Genomic DNA, 17,882 nt, shown 5'->3' on the forward strand with positions numbered 1-17,882 from the left:
GTGAACATTGTTGAAATTTATATTATCTTTGTACATAAAGTTATTTATTATCTGTCTTTATGTTGCCAGTTGGTTGCCAGGCAATATGTACCAATTATTTAGGAAAATTGGCACAAAATTGCGTGAATTACACATTTACAGGAGTAATTCCACAATAAGTCACAAGCACAGGTCACAAGTATTTTTTAATGCAGTGAAGACAAGACATTATGGGATAATAATTTTTCAACGAGCTAACCAATATTATTTTATCGAACAACACAATATGAGGATCTGCCTCAGTATCTGAATGTTTTTATTGCGTTATTAATATCATAGAAAAAATTTGTAAGAAAAAACGTGTGGCACTCAGGGACTGCCGCGGTAAAGCTATTGCATGCCTTCATTCTTCAAGGCACACCTCCGCCCGTCGGAGTGGGGAGCGTGAGGTTTTTTCGTTACGGAATTTCTAGATTCGGTACCCGCGCTCTGCAATAGCTTAAAAATTTATGTTTATTGTGCTTGTAATTTATGTTTTAAGCTATTGCATAGCTTCTATCGTGGGCCTTGAGGGCGGACCCAATTCACAAATTCCGTAACGAAAAAACCTCACGCTCCCCACTCCGACGGGCACGGAGGTGTGGCTTGAAGGCATGCGATGGATCGGTTTACCCACAGGGTTTACCTATACAAATTACCAGGGAAAAATAAAATTGAATAATTATTTCCAGAACGGGTAACACTGCAATGAACATTTGACCAAGTAAATAAAAGCAGTGAAATTTTACAGCTGTATGATCTAACGAATTTTAGATTTACACTAAACTTAATTACTATAGTATTATAAGTCTGATGCTCAATTTTAAATAGTGAAATATAGTGACCGTTACAATCTTCTATAGTTATGGATCAAGAAAAACCTGAAAGTACGAGTAGTCTTAGCCATGGAAAGAGATCACGACCTTTGTTACTCCAACCCAGCCCGAAGATTGCAAGATTGTCAGCCTATGCAAATTCCACGTCAAGTTCTATGCTCAAAAATTCAAAGAAATTGTCGCCGAATTCACCTCGTAAACTTAAAGTGTTGTATAACAAAAGCGATGTCCCACCACCTGGCACTCCTGTCCCAGATAAACTTGTACGAAAAGCTGGTCCCTATTTACTTGGTCCCAAGTTAGGGCCTAGCCCTGTTAAAAGTATAGTTCAGTGTTTAGCTCGTAAAGAGAAAACAGATGATTTCTATCAGATCAAAATACTAACATTAAAAAATGAGGGCCAGCCAGAAACACAAGATGATAGGCAAGGGAAAATGCTATTACATACTGAATATTCTTTGCTATCCTTGTTAGAAGATCAAGATGGTGTTGTACACCATCACGGGTTGTTTAAGGTAAGTGTTACATGTCAATATAATTAATGATTACTCGGAAATCATTATGACTTATATCCATATGTAAATGTCGTAATTATTGCTTAATTGAGCTATCCATTATAGTAGATCATAACCAAAATTACGATAAGTACCTTATTTACATGTGTGTGTGTGTGTGTAATGTATTGGAAATGCCTTAAGATAAGCTTGAAAGGAATTATGCGTCTGGACAAAAACAAACATAGAATGGTTTATCTGCTTGTGGAGACTTAATTTGTTTTCTGTTTATTATATTACTATATATTTATTAACTTTAATCTTATCTTTAAAAGTAACATGTCTTATGCAGGCATCTCTATACATTGATAGTTTATATAGTGCAAACTTCGCATCAATGAAATGTCAATGTAATCACACAAATAATATGAACATTAACATCATAAAATGTTCATGAAATTTGTTGATGATAAGAATAAAATAATTCCTATGCTTTCAGGATCATGCTCTAGAAGAAGCCCCAAATCCCAACGGTCCAGGTTTTATATACACTGGCAGAGTTAGACAAAGACTATTTCTAGTGTTAGACTGTGTTAGTGCACACCAATTTAGTGAAAAAGGTAGCGAGTTGATAAACTTGCAGCAATATGTAACTAAAGTAAAGAAAGTACCTGAAAAAGAGGCCATTTTGATATTCTATGATATAGTGAGGGTAGTTGCTAATTTACATAAGGTTTGTATTTACTATTATCTAGGTATTTATTATAATATATTATTTTACAATATTGTAAGGTTAAGTATACTGTATTCTGGTTTAAGTCGCTTATTTATACTTCAGAACTAACTATTATAAAGCTGAAGAGTTTGTTTGTTTGAAGGCGCTATTATCAGTAACTACTGGTCCGAGTGGAAAAAAATTCCGTGTTAGATAGCCCAGTTATTGTGAAAGGCTATAATATAATATTATCACCCTATGACCAACATGAGCGGAGCAATGTGGATGAAACTGCGGAGCACAGCTAGTATAAACTATAAAGCGTTAAATACAGTTTTAAATTGCTCACATTTCTTTGTTCATAAAATTCTGGTAGATACATAGTTTTTAAAGCCCCGACTGTAATCAAAATTTGCTATGTTACCCAATTGTTGTTCTGTTGCAACAAATTTGAAATTATACAGAAGGTTATTATTACAAGGGCAAGACGTCATTATTCGCCAATATTTGTACTTTCTTTAATATAAAGGACTGCCTGTGTATTTAAGAAAGTTAAGTTTTCCTTGTTCGTTCAAAATTAATATTTTCATTCAAAGTCTCTTTATTTTTCAGTAATGTTTTAAAGATGAAATGAGAATATTAGTTAATTTCATTTCGTTGTGTTTCGATTTGTTTCGTTATATTTCATTTCATTGCATTTAATTTCATTTAATTTCCTATCATTTCATTTTCAAAATTCAATATTAAGTAAATCTGACAAAATAAATATTTTTCCAGAGAAATATAGTACACAGGGATCTTAAATTAGGGAACATAGTGTTAAACCAAAGGACTGGAAGGGTTGTGTTAACTAATTTCTGCCTGGGGACACATCTAGGCAGCGATAGAGATTTATTGAAGGATCAAAGAGGTAAATACTTTAAAAGATAATATTTTTTTTACTATTGAATCCTACTATCCTACTAATATTATAAATGCGAAAGTTTGTATGGATGTATGTATGTATGGATGTTTTTTACGCTTTAACGTAAAAACTACTGAACCGATTACAATGAAATTTAGCACACATATAGAGGGTAACTTGGATTAACACATAGGATAGTTTTTATCCCGGAAATCCCACGGGAACGGGAACTATGCGGGTTTTCCTTTACAAACGCGGGCGAAGCCGCGGGCGGAAATCTAGTAATTAATAATTTTACTTAATCAGTTTAGTTTTAGGTTAATTTTCCTTATTATTCTTCAAATGCAATTTTATTTTCTGTTTTGGAAATAATTGACATGAACAGTTACATACTTCTTAAGATCACCTACAAATTTCGCAAACAAAATTATAAAACTCGCCTCATACTTTCATTGTATAGTAATTATTTACTTCAAAATCTATAAATAGTGTTAAAGAACGGGATTTGAACCCGCATGGCAACATGGGGGTTCAAATTTTTTTATATAGATTTCTCATTTATAAAGCATTTGAAAGCTATAAAACTAAACATCATGCTTAATACCTATTTAATTCTTACAGGTTCACCAGCCTATATATCACCAGACGTATTACTATGCAAGCCGTACCTTGGCAAGCCGTCAGACATGTGGGCGTTGGGGGTTGTCCTGTACACAATGCTGTATGGACAGTTCCCGTTCTGTGACACAAGCCTCGCGCAGCTGTTTAGTCGTATACAAGCCGCTAATTATAATATACCACCGTGAGTTTTTTTTACTAGTTGTAATTTCTGTTCAGATATTTTAAACTAGCTGCTCCGCGCGGTTTCACCCCCGTGGCTCCACTCCTGTTGGCCGTAGCGAGATGATATAAAGCCTATAGCCTTCCTCGATAAATAAGATATCTAACACAGAAATTTTTTTTTAAATCGGACCAGTAGTTCCCGAGATTCGCGCGTTCAAACAAACAAACTATAACTATAACTAACTTATATAACTTATAACTAACTTATAATATTATAAAGCTGAAGAGTTATATACTTACTGAAATAATTGTTAAAATCAGTTCAGAAATTTTTGAGTACATACTTAAATACAAAACAGAATTTAAGGTTATGCTTATTATAAAACGTTTAATAAGGTCTGATAAATGAAACAACACTCTTTTTGTTGTATAGTTTGATTTGTAATATTATAAATATGTGTGTATTCTTTTAAATAATCAGTCTTTTCATTGTTATTCCATTTAAAGAAATAACTTACCTTTTATTAATTTACTTTAATTCAAAATTTAAATATAACGTTTTAATATTAGCGAAGTAGTTATTAGGGAAAGTCTCTCTGTTGGTCTATCAAGGCCAAACCATCAAAGGTTACTGCAACAATTATTTTGTAGTATTTTATACTCTTTCTTTTATACGTTTAAAAATAAAAAAAATTACAGGGACGGCAATCCAGTACATGTTTCCGATAATACAGTATTTCTTATACAGCGGCTCTTGGTGAAAGATCCTAAGCATAGACTAGTTGCTGATCAGGTAAGTTAGTTCATATTATAATTATGTGAAAGACACGTAAATGTTTTTACGAATATTGATATTACAACAAACATATCAATTTGTAAAATGTAACCAAAAAGTAAATTAATAACACATCAATATGAGAAAAAATGCTACAAAAGTGTCAATCTTAACTACAGCCATAATATTATAATTTATAATAATTATAGTCAATTTTTTTCTTATTCTCTATCTCTCTTTAATTTAAAGTAAAAATAAAAAAAAAATGCTTTATAAATAAACTACCGACACATTATTACACAGAACTACAATCTTATACACATACCTAAAATTCCAGGTCTTAGACCAATTATCGAGTATAATAGCAAGCTACATAATTGTGCCAAACCCTCCCGAAGACTTGCAAGTTGTACCAGATATACCGCTAGAGGAGGATAAGGGAAAGGAAAAGGAGCCAGAGGTGGAAAAGAAACTGGCCTTCCCGCTGGAGGGGGAGAGGAGTCCGTCTAGTGTGAGTATAAATAATTTAAATCCATACTAATATTATAAATGCGAAAGTAACTCTGTCTGTCTGTCTGTTACTCAATCACGCCTTAACTACTGAACCAATTTGCATGGAATTTAACATAGGATAGGTTTTATCCCGGAAATCCCACGGGAACGGTAACTATGCGGGTTTTTCTTTGACTGCGCGGGCGATGCCGCGGGTGGAAAGCTAGTTACTTATATAATTACCTTTTTTTTAAAAAAATCTATTCCTTTTTTTTAAGTTGTTTTTGTAGCGCACGAGAATGTGCCGGTTTGAATCTTGAAGTATGGTTTTAGATTAGCGTAATGGTTTCATTATAATCAGGTCTACTTGAACAGATGGTCTACTCTAAGATTTACAGAATATATAAAAAAAAAAACAGTCTAAATACATAACAAATTCATGAGCATGTATTTGATAAAGTTAATTTTCAAAAGCATTTTTTTTTTATTTATTACATGATATTTTTTAATAATTCCCTATATCTATAATAACTGAAATATTCATAATTATTATGTAAGATTTTTGTAGTGTGTTTATAATAACGTCAAATAAAAACCACCTTTGCTCAATTTCAGGAAGAACTCGGCGTATACTGCGTACCGTTACCGGATTTCCTCGCACTAAACTTCCCTTCACCTACACGAGTTCAACAAAACAGCATTCTAATACACCCCACAACAGACACACAAAACACAAAACAGATATCCATACAAAGAATAGGCAGGGACGCGCGGCCATTGCTCCCGTGCGAAATAGCGAGATATCAACACATGTTCACGCGCCAAGATTCTAGAACAGTCCAGAACTTTGTTCCCGAACGTAATCCGGAAAGTTCTAGAATTCGAAATTTGGCGCAACGGATTCCGCGCCTTCACGCGGTTCCGTCGACTTCGAATTCCGAATTTCGCGCCATTCCGTGGTCCGAGAGACGGTTGCAAATGGATAGATTAGATCAAGATTACGTCATGCGGTTTCCGGAATCTTCTAGAAACAGAATTATGAATCCGGCTCCCGTACATTCGGTGAATCCTGAAGCGGTTGTAAACAATCCACGCCCGCCCGTTGATAATAATGATCTCGAATATAATTAAATTTGCAAATAATATTAAATAGGGTTTGGTTATTTGTAAGGTACGCGGTTTTTGGGAGGCAATTATTTATACTTAATCGAGTATAATGTCTATACTGTATAAATTTTTACTTTTCTTCTGTGTTATTTTTTTTATACATATTGGATACTTAAAACTGATAATAATTGGATATTCAAGACATGATAATATTCCAATAATTATGTAAACTATTAGTATATTTTTTATCAAATCGATTTCAAAGATTTTATGAGTAGTCATGAATTTATATATACGTACGTGAATATTTTTTGATGAAATTAAATGAAAGCGGCATTTAAATGAAACCAAACACTGCTTAAATTAGAAAAAATTGTCCTGCCCCATTTGTACATTTTTGTACAGTAATTAATTTACTTATTTTAATTGATCACTTAAAAATTGACAATAGATAATAATATCTAGAAACAAGTAACGGAATTTTTATAATTATTTATAGAAACAAGGATTTCAATTATCTGTTTCATCAGTTCAACCGGGATAGCATAAGCACAATTAGCAAAAAAAATTGCTAATGTGTGAAAAAGATGCAATATATAACTTCTTACCATATTTTAAACAATTTTATTTTGTAATAAATGTCTTCGTCTCGTCTTTTTATCTAAATGGTTGATTTTTCATAATCTTCCCGTTTCAAGCAACAATAATTAAAATAATAATATTGTTTCCTCCATTTTATAAACTGTAAATATTAGTTAGATATTTTTATATTTATGTACCTGTAGATGTAAATAGCGTTATTTCTTATATGTAGTTAAGTTTTAATATCAAATTAAATCGATTACTGACTGTTTACTTAAAATTTGTCGTCCGTTGTTTTATACAGTTCATTTTTATTTTAATGTCCACCAACGCTTATTCCGTTTTCTTGCATGGAAATAAACATAAATTTTAAATGATTTTTGTAGCATGTTGCACAAAAATATTTTCATTTTAAATATTCCCGCCCATTTAATGTTAAACAGTAGGTAAGAAAGAGTGGTGAATGCTTATAAAACGATCCTATTTCTATTTTCCATACGTTTTAGTTTAATAGCGCTCGGCAAACTTCTTGGCCAAAAAGTAGCGTGGTGGGGAAGTTTGCGCATCAAGTTTTAGTACATTTTTATATGCGCAAGCTTCTTTTTTGGCCAAGAAGTTTGCCGGGCGCTATTCATTATGTTTAATAGTGTCTATTGATAAATATATAATATTGTATTTTAACTATTTCCAACCTACCTTCGAAGTTCAAACAGTACTGATTTTTTTTAGATATATTTAGGGAATAACATCAAAGTTAGTACTTAACCATGTCCTCTCTTTCTTACTTGGCTCTTATTTACTCAGTTAAAGCGAGAAGGCATGATTTTAAAGCGCAGTTTAAACGTTTTATCAGTTTTACAATAATGTCGGTTAGTCACGTTCAATATTATTTTCTATTTTGTTATTTAGTATTATTATTTTAGCCTCTGTAGTTATATTTTAGTTCAATTTTGTTATATGTTAGCGAAAATGTCAGTATGTATGTGAATAAAGATATATTTTAAAAGGTTTTTGTGTTTTATTGAAATCTGAAAAACTGGGAAAGAAATAAATGTCATGTTATTTACTGATTTTAATTAGGTCTACCAAAAATACAAAACTTAGTCGATATCATAGCATGTGAAAGTCACATTCACTGTCTGGGTTTTGCTTTGTCGTTTTAGTTGTTCCAATGACCAAATGTTTGTCTTTTTTGACGAGATAGTAAGCTAGAAAGACTACCATGGCTCCGCTAAGATACGACTAAGGTGTTTTCAAACAGACCGAGCAACCTCACGAAGCAATTGCTGAGCTGTCTCTGTGGACATAGCTCGGTCGAAGAAAGCAGCAGTCGGTATGTTAGGTACACATATAACAGGGATAACTAAAAAATAAGTTTAAGGCCAAGTTCTATTCGACAAAGCCTTTGCTAATATCTCTTGAAGTTTGGTAATTGAGTTCTATAATATATTGCCTGGAAGACAACTCAGTTTTAAAACTTTCCACGTTTTACAATCAATACCTAAGCTAAAGTGAAACTTATAACGCCACAACTTACCTAACGCAAAGCTTAAAATAACGCGAAACCTCATATAATGCGAAATACATATATCAATATTTGAGGGAGGAAGTGTATAGGGCATTTATAAAACACATGGTTTTGGAAATTTATTTATTTATTTATTTATTTATTTATTCGAAAACTACACAGCTTACAGTTTGACTTAATCTACTTATATCTATGATACAATACGCCAATTACGAGTTTTACAATTATTACCAATTATATGTATATTCAAAACAGTAACTTATTAAAGAGTGGTGAGTTGTGTGTGTGGGTGAGTGCGTTTGGGTGTGTTTGTGTGTATGTATGTGTGTGCGTGTGGATGATTAAAATGTGTTAGGTACGTTTGATAATATTTTAGATACATTGGATTTAAAACGATTGCGAGGACTGTTAAATATGTCAAGAGTAGAAAATTTTTCATTGTATATCGAAGGTAGGCGATTAAAGAGTGAGTTCTTCATATATTGATTTTTTGTACGTGGTATAAATAATAAAGGAGTATTACGTGTTCGAGTTAGAGGGGTGTTAAAATATATATTTTCTGTTATTTGGGGGCAGTCTAGTTTGTTGTTCAGGAGATCATAAAGAAACATAATATCTGAAAGAGTACGTCTGTCTTCGAGAGTATTCATTTTAAAGAAAATGCAGGATTCTTTGTAGTCCTTAAAGTTATGTTTTGCTTTAAAGCTAAGATGCTAAAATTCATCATCATTTTATTTCAACTGACTGAATTTCTTTGCCACAGGCTCGCAAGTCGCAATAAACGTTACAATATAATATTATGCCGTCAAATTTCAACAAACAATTAATTTATACAACAAATATATCGTAGATAAATAATTTAACATTTTTATTTCTCTACGTTTTTCATACTAGATTGAAAAATATCTTAGACATGGCGGTAAGCCATTTTTCAGTGTCTTTAACCGTCCGCCCGTCACGGCTAACCCCGCTTAAATGAAAACTAATTTTAATATTAATATTTCGTATAAAGAAACGGAATATAAATCACGTTGTTTGCACAATAGTTTGACGGTTGTTTACAATTTTATTAATTCTTGTGTTGTTGTTCAGTAAATGTTGAATTAAAAATGGCGGATTTAGAATGATTTATGAGCAGATTATGTACCTACCTATTCGAAAACATATTATGGAAAACACTAACGTTAACGTTACGCTGTGCACTAAAAAAAAGTTCATTTTCCTTACCCAGCAGCTTTTTAATTTTTCAATATTTTCTAATAATGTTTTTAACGCTCTTGCAATAATTTAGATCAATCCAATGTTATTCACAGACAATTAAACCAATATTTAAATTCAGGTATAAACGGTGCTGCACTAAAACAATCATAAAAATCCTATTCAAGTTGAGATCGTAAAGTTTAAAAATTTTTCAAACGTATCGGATGGATACCATTCATGTGGATTTTATATCCCCGTTACGACGATCGTATGAGCGATTTTCCTTGTTTATTCTTTATTGCTATTTTATTTGAAAACGAAGTGAATAATTGGAAATTTGCCGAGCATTGTATATGGGGGCTTATGGGTGTACCTACATGATGAGTTGTGAATTTTAGACAAGACACTTTGTAATAGGTATATTGAAAATATATAATTTGGTTTTGAAACGAATATTTTTAATGCATGACACAACGGCAATTAGGTAAGTATTTAAAGTTATTTGTAACAAGAACCGAACCTATAGAAGCAACAAGCTTTTTAATAAGCTAGGATATCCAGAATTATCTACTTAATAAAACTTACCAATTTTTGAAGTGAACTTTCTTTAGGCGCGTTGAGAGTAAAATTCGACGTGGCGTCATGGCAACGCCGTCGCGTCATGGAGTAAGGCGATGATTTTGGTATCTTTGAATCTTGCCTAAGAAGTTGTCTGACTACTCATCTATCTATAATGTAGATGTAACTCTTCATTTATAGATCGCACATAATTTGGTCTCACAAAATAAATCCTAAAAGGCGTTGGGGTTAATATTTTATCATTATAGCAAGTAAAGATAGATTCAGGGAGATATTTTCGACGCAATCATTTTTATAAAGCCCCGATAAAGCAAAGCCTTGCGGCGATTCACTCTCAATTGGCCGTATTATTTTTTATTTACTTTCGCATATTATTAGGGAGTCATAGGGGAGTCTTTTGTTATTTGATTCACGAGTTATATTTTTGGCTTTATATCTAATAATTGTTAGGTACTTGATATAATAAATTTTCATCAGATCAATTCTACAAAGAGATTTGAAAGAAAATAAAAGTTTTTTTTTGTATTCCTATTATACTCCTTCAAAATTAAGAAATGGTTATATCTACAATAACATATTATAATATGTATTATGTAAAACATGAAATCGCCATCTCAATCAAAAACTTTAGATACCTATTAACTAATTGACTAACTTAAGACTATGACATAGAATATAGATAGGTAGGTACTATAATATTTACATACCTAAGTAGGTAAAACTGAGGTAAGTGTAAAATAACTGGATAGCACAATATTATTATTCAATTCTTTACAACACATGCACATAATAACCACAACACTGCTTACATAAATTTAAAACATTGAAATAGAACGCAATTAAAATGTTCATTAGATTTAAAAATAAAATGGCAAAGGATTTTCTCTATACAGCCAGGAATAATCCCGCTCAATTTTTCATAACGTTCCATTTTCAAACCCTGTCATGTAAGTTTACGCAGCTTCGTTTTCAGTTATTTGGGACCGGCATTAGCATATTAGGCGACGCCGGAGGCGACAGATCCGCTTCATACAACCGGCTTTTTGTCAGCAAAATCGCTTTATACAGAATGTTCCTTTTTTAATTTAATACGATACCGGGATTTCATTTTCAGTCTGGTATCGACTTCATTTCGGTTACAACGGTTACAAAATGAAAGCTTTATCGGAGTCTAATATCGATGCAGCAAAATATGTTTTCTCACATTGGTGTGATAATTATGTAGGTGTATGTAGGATATGTGTCATTAAAAAAATATTATGTTCTTGAAAAAGAAAACTGCAAAAAATCCAGTATTTTATTAATCTTGCTAACGAGTAAGAGAAAATATATATTTTTAAAAGCTCGTTACTCCCGAGCATCCCCTATACATTTTCACGTATGAAACACGTACAGAGCAATCGGGTCGGGAGCGCAAGCGAAGCAAATATATCATTTGATGTCATCAACTCATAAATTATTTATGTTATTTTTACATACCTGCTTTCTGATAATATAGAATGCGAAGTTAGATGTTATTTAATAAAAATACGCTAATGTGAAATTTATTTTTTTCAGATGCTTATTCAAAATTAGGAAAATTAATAGGCTGTATGCAAACACATATAGGTATTAGGAACAGAAATAAAATGTTGGTATCTTTCATATTATTTTTAAAGATTATTTTCTTTGTGGGTGTTAGCATTTTTTTTAATTGTACTTCTTCTGTTTCTGACGATACATCATACAAGTACCTTTACATTTAATACAATACCATAACAATACAAAACGAAACAGACATACATTAATTATTAATTTTCAATTATATCAATATCACTTAAATATGTGAAAGAAATTATAGAATAAATTATTCGCAATTCCAATACACTTTTATTTATTAAGACTCTTTTCGACATATCACATACAGCAGCTGAGTAAAAGATAAAGGGTGATAAAGTGTAAAATATTATTGCGCAAATAATATAATTTAGCGATACATTCACTTCAGATGGATGCAGAGTTATTTGTTTTGCATAAATATGTTAGAGGATGTGCTAAACGAAAGTCAATTATGGATGCGGCAGTTTGAAAGAGGGAAAAAGAGAAAAAAATAATCATTCGTTACAGAGATAGCAATGTCTAAAATATAATACCTGTTTAATTGATTCTTAAGAAATTCCGTGTAAATATTGCATTACGTACTAAGGTAAGTTATGATTTTTGGGAATTTAACATTATCTTGAAACATTCATTATAAAGGTTCAATTTTTTTTGGTATCATTCGTGTTTTTTTACTTAAAGAAATTTCTGTGTATGTGTGTTTTAGATCATGAATAAATAGGTCCACAGTTTGTTTCAGTAGTAGGCTTATGTCAAAAAAATATAATATGTCAAAAAAAGACATCATCATCCGATACGTAGCAGCATTAAGACTAAAATACCCTCGCCACGTAGCAGCGTAGACACGCTAAATATCTACAAAGTACATATTATGTAAGGCTTATTATATAAGGTACATATTTGGCATTGCCCGGATTGAACCCGTATTAAAAATATATTTGGATTGTGTTATTTAGTAAAGATGTAGCATTTTAACACACATACGATATTATGATATGATAAGTGTATTTATGTGTAAATAAAAAAAATGTTACCTCCTTGTAATATTAGTATAGATAAAATAATGTTATCATTTCATAACTCACAGTGCAAATTGAATTGAGTGTGCAAATGTGACTATGCGCATTACATTTTCATTTCACCGGGTGTCGATTGATGGCTGCCATTTATTTGACGAGCATTGTCTATTATACCTACTCATTCTGTTTGTCACTATTTGGTCACTATTTGGTCACTATTATTCATATAGTTTCTGTGTTTATGGTAACATTGGACTTTATTTTTATAAAACTTTATTCACACTTTATTGCATATACCTACTAAAAAAAAATATAAAATGCTGACAGCTGAAACTGGCTGAAACGTAAAGAAAAAAAAAAATCCGAACACCAATAAAAGGCGGGAAATTTCAATCTGATTTAAAAATAGACAAAAAAAAAATACGTGATTTTGCAATGGATTTTGCTTAGTTTACATGTAAACCCCATATTAATATTTGAATTTCCACAAAGTATCGTATTACTATGTAAACATTTTAGCGATATTACCGCATAACAAATCCTTTGCTAATGTTCCGTTAATGTAATTGTGGCCTCGGGCTAACTATTTGACGTAACCAATAACCATGTTTGAGGATCATGTTTACTTGGCTAAGGAAGATTCTTGGTAATTAATGTGCTTTTTAAAACGTTTTATAACGATTGCAAGCTTTTTACTGTAAATGGAGGTTACTTAAACTATAAAGATGATGTTCGACGCGGCTTGAGCTGAATAGATTTGGGTAAGTTAGCAAAGTTAGTTAGTAAAGAAAGCTAAATCAAGTGAACAAAACAAAATCTGTAGCGTAGTTTTAAAGATATACATGCGCACATAGGGATAGATGAACAGCTATAGCGACTTTGATTTATTTTATGCAGTGATTCACATATTAATTTATGAATGCACTAGATTTCCACCCGCGTTTTCAAAGAAAAACCCGCATAGTTCGCGTTCCTGTGGGATTTCCGGCATAAAAATAGCCATGTCGTAGCAGCTACCTACATAACAAATTTCATTGTAATCCGTTCAGTTGTATTTCCGGAAAAGAATAACAAACATCCATCCTCCCTCACAAACTTTCGCATTTATAATATTAGTAGGATATTAACTTATTTAATAAACTTATCTACCTACAAAATGCAGGTTGGTTCATATTACACAGGTTAATGTATTTTGCCCTGAGGCAAGGTTCTGGCTTTATATAATAAACCTAATTAATACCTTCTTCAACTATTAATTAATGACATTGTCTGTTTGTATTATCTTAATTGAAACTAGTGTAAATACATGGAACTAACAGATAATATTAAATTATACCTACTAGTATAAGTACGAGGTTATCTAGTACTGTGGCCTTATCTAAAATTAATGAAAATAAAAACAGTAGGTAAAGCAGAAATGTGCCTTCGCACATTTTTTTGCGCGCTTGAGACATATTATTTTCTCAGTTCCCACCAATGTTCCCACCATCTTTTAATTCCATAATTCTAAATTGTAGGTACCTATGTATATAAGTAGGTAATAAATAATAATATGATGTTTATGTTATTTTAACTTTTTCAAAAATAGTTTGCATCAAATCCTTTTTAAAATGCGCATTTAAAATTGCACCTGCGTCCGCCATTTTGTTTCGTCTGACGGATTACCTTCGCTGATTTAAATTTAAGATGCAATAAAACATCCCTCTGAATAATTATAAGAGTCATTATTAGCGAAAGCAATTATAAAAATTACTTGGATTAAGTTTTAATTAACGTTTTTTCCTTTGTTCCGTTAATTTAGCTGTCTTCAAATTACAAAAATTTGGATTAGAGCTTTACGACTGTATCCCTTTTAGGGATTAATGTTTATTTTGTTCCGCATTCAGAATATTTTATTTACGCTGATTATTTTATTTATAAATAAAAGGTGTACTTTTGATATAGGTACTTATATAAAGTCCTATATGTATTGCGGAAAATGTGTTAGGTATTTCAAATTTAAACAATAATAAAAACGAATACGAGACGGAAAATCCATATTATAAATTACTAACATACCTAGGTATATTATAATATTATAGTAAGGTTTTCGGATATCTACAAAAACTGTCGAATTGCGTTAGTAGAAAAGTAATGAATATACCTAACATAATGTTCTTAATTTATTGTGCATATTAATTTTAATCTAGCCGAAAAATAATACACTTCCTTACAACTCTCTTAACCATAATAAAGATCTATGTTTTATGTATGAACTGAAAAGATCCGTAAATCATTTCATACACTATCACTTCAATGTTTTTAATCTGAAATCGCATTAAACTTGATACTTTGTTTCAAATTGCATTTTCTGATGCCCGTTATAAAATGCTATACATAATGCATGTTTCTCTTGCAGCTGGCTTTACCACTACCACGATAAACTTAAGAAACTATACTCATTTTTTTATATATGTATCATAAATAAATAGAACCTATTTTTTGGTGCAAAGCGAAGATAGATGTTTAAATATTGAGTATTCAAACGAAAATAAGTTGATTGAATGGCTATCTGGTATTCATCAATGCCATGATTATTTTTTATAGATTATACCACCAAATGTATATTTTAACAATTTTGTAAAGGAAAACGGACATATATAGATGTGATCTACTGTCGGTACGAATACAAGATAGGTCAGTGCTGATACTTATCAGCACTGAACTATCTTGTATTCTTATACATATTTTATAATTACTGATTACATTCATAAGATAATTCACCTGTTGATCTTATTACTATGTTCTTGCATGCAAAGGAATATTTATATTTATTTACTAGTTGTGTCATTAAGAATTTTAAAATAAATAGTAAAGTCATGATAATGGATACATACAACCTGCAGAAGACGGTTAATGATTGTGCTGTACAAAGGTTCGTCAATTATTATTTCTAGCTAGCTAAAGGCCAGAAATAATTACAGGCTTCATTTGAGTATCTTCCCACTTATAATGTCCGTGAACTTAGCAGAGCATTTTTAGCAGATCAAAAAAATAATGTGAGTTCTTATTGCGTGCAGTTGAGTTCTAGAGTTCCTGATACTTTTTAGAAATAGTTCTGGCGTTTTTACCTGAAAAAACGACATTTGAAAAAATGATCTGCCAACTTCCCGTAGCAGAGCATTTTTAGCAGATCAAAAAAATAATGTGAGTTCTTATCGCGTGCAGTTGAGTTCTAGAATTCCTGATACTTTTTAGAAATAGTTCTGGCATTTTTACCTGAAAAAACGACATTTGAAAAAATGATCTGCCAACTTCCCGTAGCAGAGCATTTTTAGCAGATCAAAAAAATAATGTGAGTTCTTATCGCATGCAGTTGAGTTCTAGAGTTCCTGATACTTTTTAGAAATAGTTCTGGCGTTTTTACCTGAAAAAACGACATTTGAAAAAATGATCTGCCAACTTCCCGTACTAGATAATTTTTAGCGGATCAAAAAAATAATGTGAGTTCTTATCGCGTGCAGTTGAGTTCTAGAGTTCCTGATACATTTTAGAAATAGTTCTGGCGTTTTTACCTGAAAAAACGACATTTGAAAAAATGATCTGCCAACTTCCCGTACTAGATAATTTTTAGCAGATCAAAAAAATAATGTGAGTTCTTATCGCGTGCAGTTGAGTTCTAGAGTTCCTGATACTTTTTAGAAATAGTTCTGGCGTTTTTACCTGAAAAAACGACATTTGAAAAAATGATCTGCCAACTTCCCGTAGCAGAGCATTTTTAGCAGATCAAAAAAATAATGTGAGTTCTTATCGCATGCAGTTGAGTTCTAGAGTTCCTGATACTTTTTAGAAATAGTTCTGGCGTTTTTACCTGAAAAAACGCACTGCAAAATATAATGAAAGACCTAGAATGGAACAAAAAAGGTAAAGGAATAAGCATAGAAGGAAAAAACCTCAGTAACCTAAGATTTGCGGATGATATAGTTCTTTTCGCTAAAACACCAAATCAACTAGAGGGAATGCTAACAGAACTAAGCGCTGCAAGCGCGAAATGTAGGCCTACAACTGAATACCTCAAAAACAAAAGTAGCTACCAATGGCATAAAGAAACCTATACGAATAAATCAAACACCTATTGAATACGTAGAGAGCTATATCTACCTCGGAAAACAAATATCATTTGAAAAGACAAGACATCTAGACGAAATAGACCGGAGAATCAAATTAACGTGGAATAAATACTGGAGTAACAAGGAAATACTAAAATCAAAACTATCAATGAAGCTAAAGAAAAAAGTAATGGACTCGTGCCTGTTGCCTTGTTTATCATATGGTGCCCAAACTTGGATCTTTAACCACATTACCATGTCAAAAATACGCACGTGCCAACGGTCTATGGAAAGAAGTATCCTTGGCATCAAGACCATAGACAAAGTCAACAGCACAAAAATCAGAGCAAAAACCAAAGTAATAGACGTGTTACAACATGCACAGCGCTTAAAATGGAAATGGGCTGGACATATCGCCCGCTACTCCGAAGATAGATGGCCAAAAAGGGTCACGAAATGGATAGGCCCAGGATCCAAGAGACAGAAAGGCAGACCAAGGGCTCGCTGGGCTGATGATATTCTACAATTGACAGGCAAAGACTGGATGAAGGCAGCTGGAAACAGGAGGAAATGGGGACAGTTGGAGGAGGCCTATACCCGAAAGGGGCCAGGACATTTAACCTAACTGCATTTTTTTATATTTTCGTGTATTATGTATCTTTTGTAGTAAACTGTATCTAAATGTCATGGATTATAAACGCTAAATAAATAAATAAATAAAAAATGTGCCGAGCACATGTGTCAGAAGTGAAACTTTTTTGGCGAGATTCAAAGATACCAAAATCGTCCATACTCCATGACATGACGTTTTTGCCATGACGTGATCTTGAAATTTTACTCTCAACGTACGTTCGAGAACAAATAGTAAGAGCCATAAAACAAAGATAGCAACTCCGAGTCAGCAAGTTGAAATACAAGCGAGTTAACCGTTTCTCGATTTCACACGCCCCGGGCGGAGACGGGATGACTTCAGTTTATATTTCAAACGATAATTGTTTCATATTTTTCGTATGTTTTCTTTCCTTTATAAATGTGGGTGTGGCAAATAATATTGCTTGTAGATTTTTACTAGTTATAATGTTCTAAAGAGCATTTATTCTGTAATACATAACTTGTTTCAGCTCATTGTAGGTATCGCGTGAAAATAGGATTCGAAAAATTAG

General features: G+C 32.1%; 1 protein-coding gene across 1 annotated transcript; it reads left to right on the plus strand.

The window, feature by feature from the left end:
* Positions 1-727: 727 nt before the first annotated feature.
* Positions 728-7,715, plus strand: LOC123700940 (serine/threonine-protein kinase 40-like). Its single transcript, XM_045648320.1, has 7 exons — positions 728-1,369; positions 1,848-2,081; positions 2,841-2,973; positions 3,589-3,769; positions 4,450-4,543; positions 4,863-5,036; positions 5,633-7,715. The coding sequence occupies exons 1-7, from the start codon at positions 884-886 to the stop codon at positions 6,146-6,148; spliced, it is 1,818 nt and encodes a 605-aa protein (XP_045504276.1). The 5' UTR covers positions 728-883; the 3' UTR covers positions 6,149-7,715.
* Positions 7,716-17,882: the final 10,167 nt, after the last annotated feature.

The sequence above is a fragment of the Colias croceus genome, chromosome 20 (genome assembly GCF_905220415.1).
Source record: "Colias croceus chromosome 20, ilColCroc2.1".
Taxonomy (NCBI): Eukaryota; Metazoa; Arthropoda; class Insecta; order Lepidoptera; family Pieridae; genus Colias; species Colias croceus.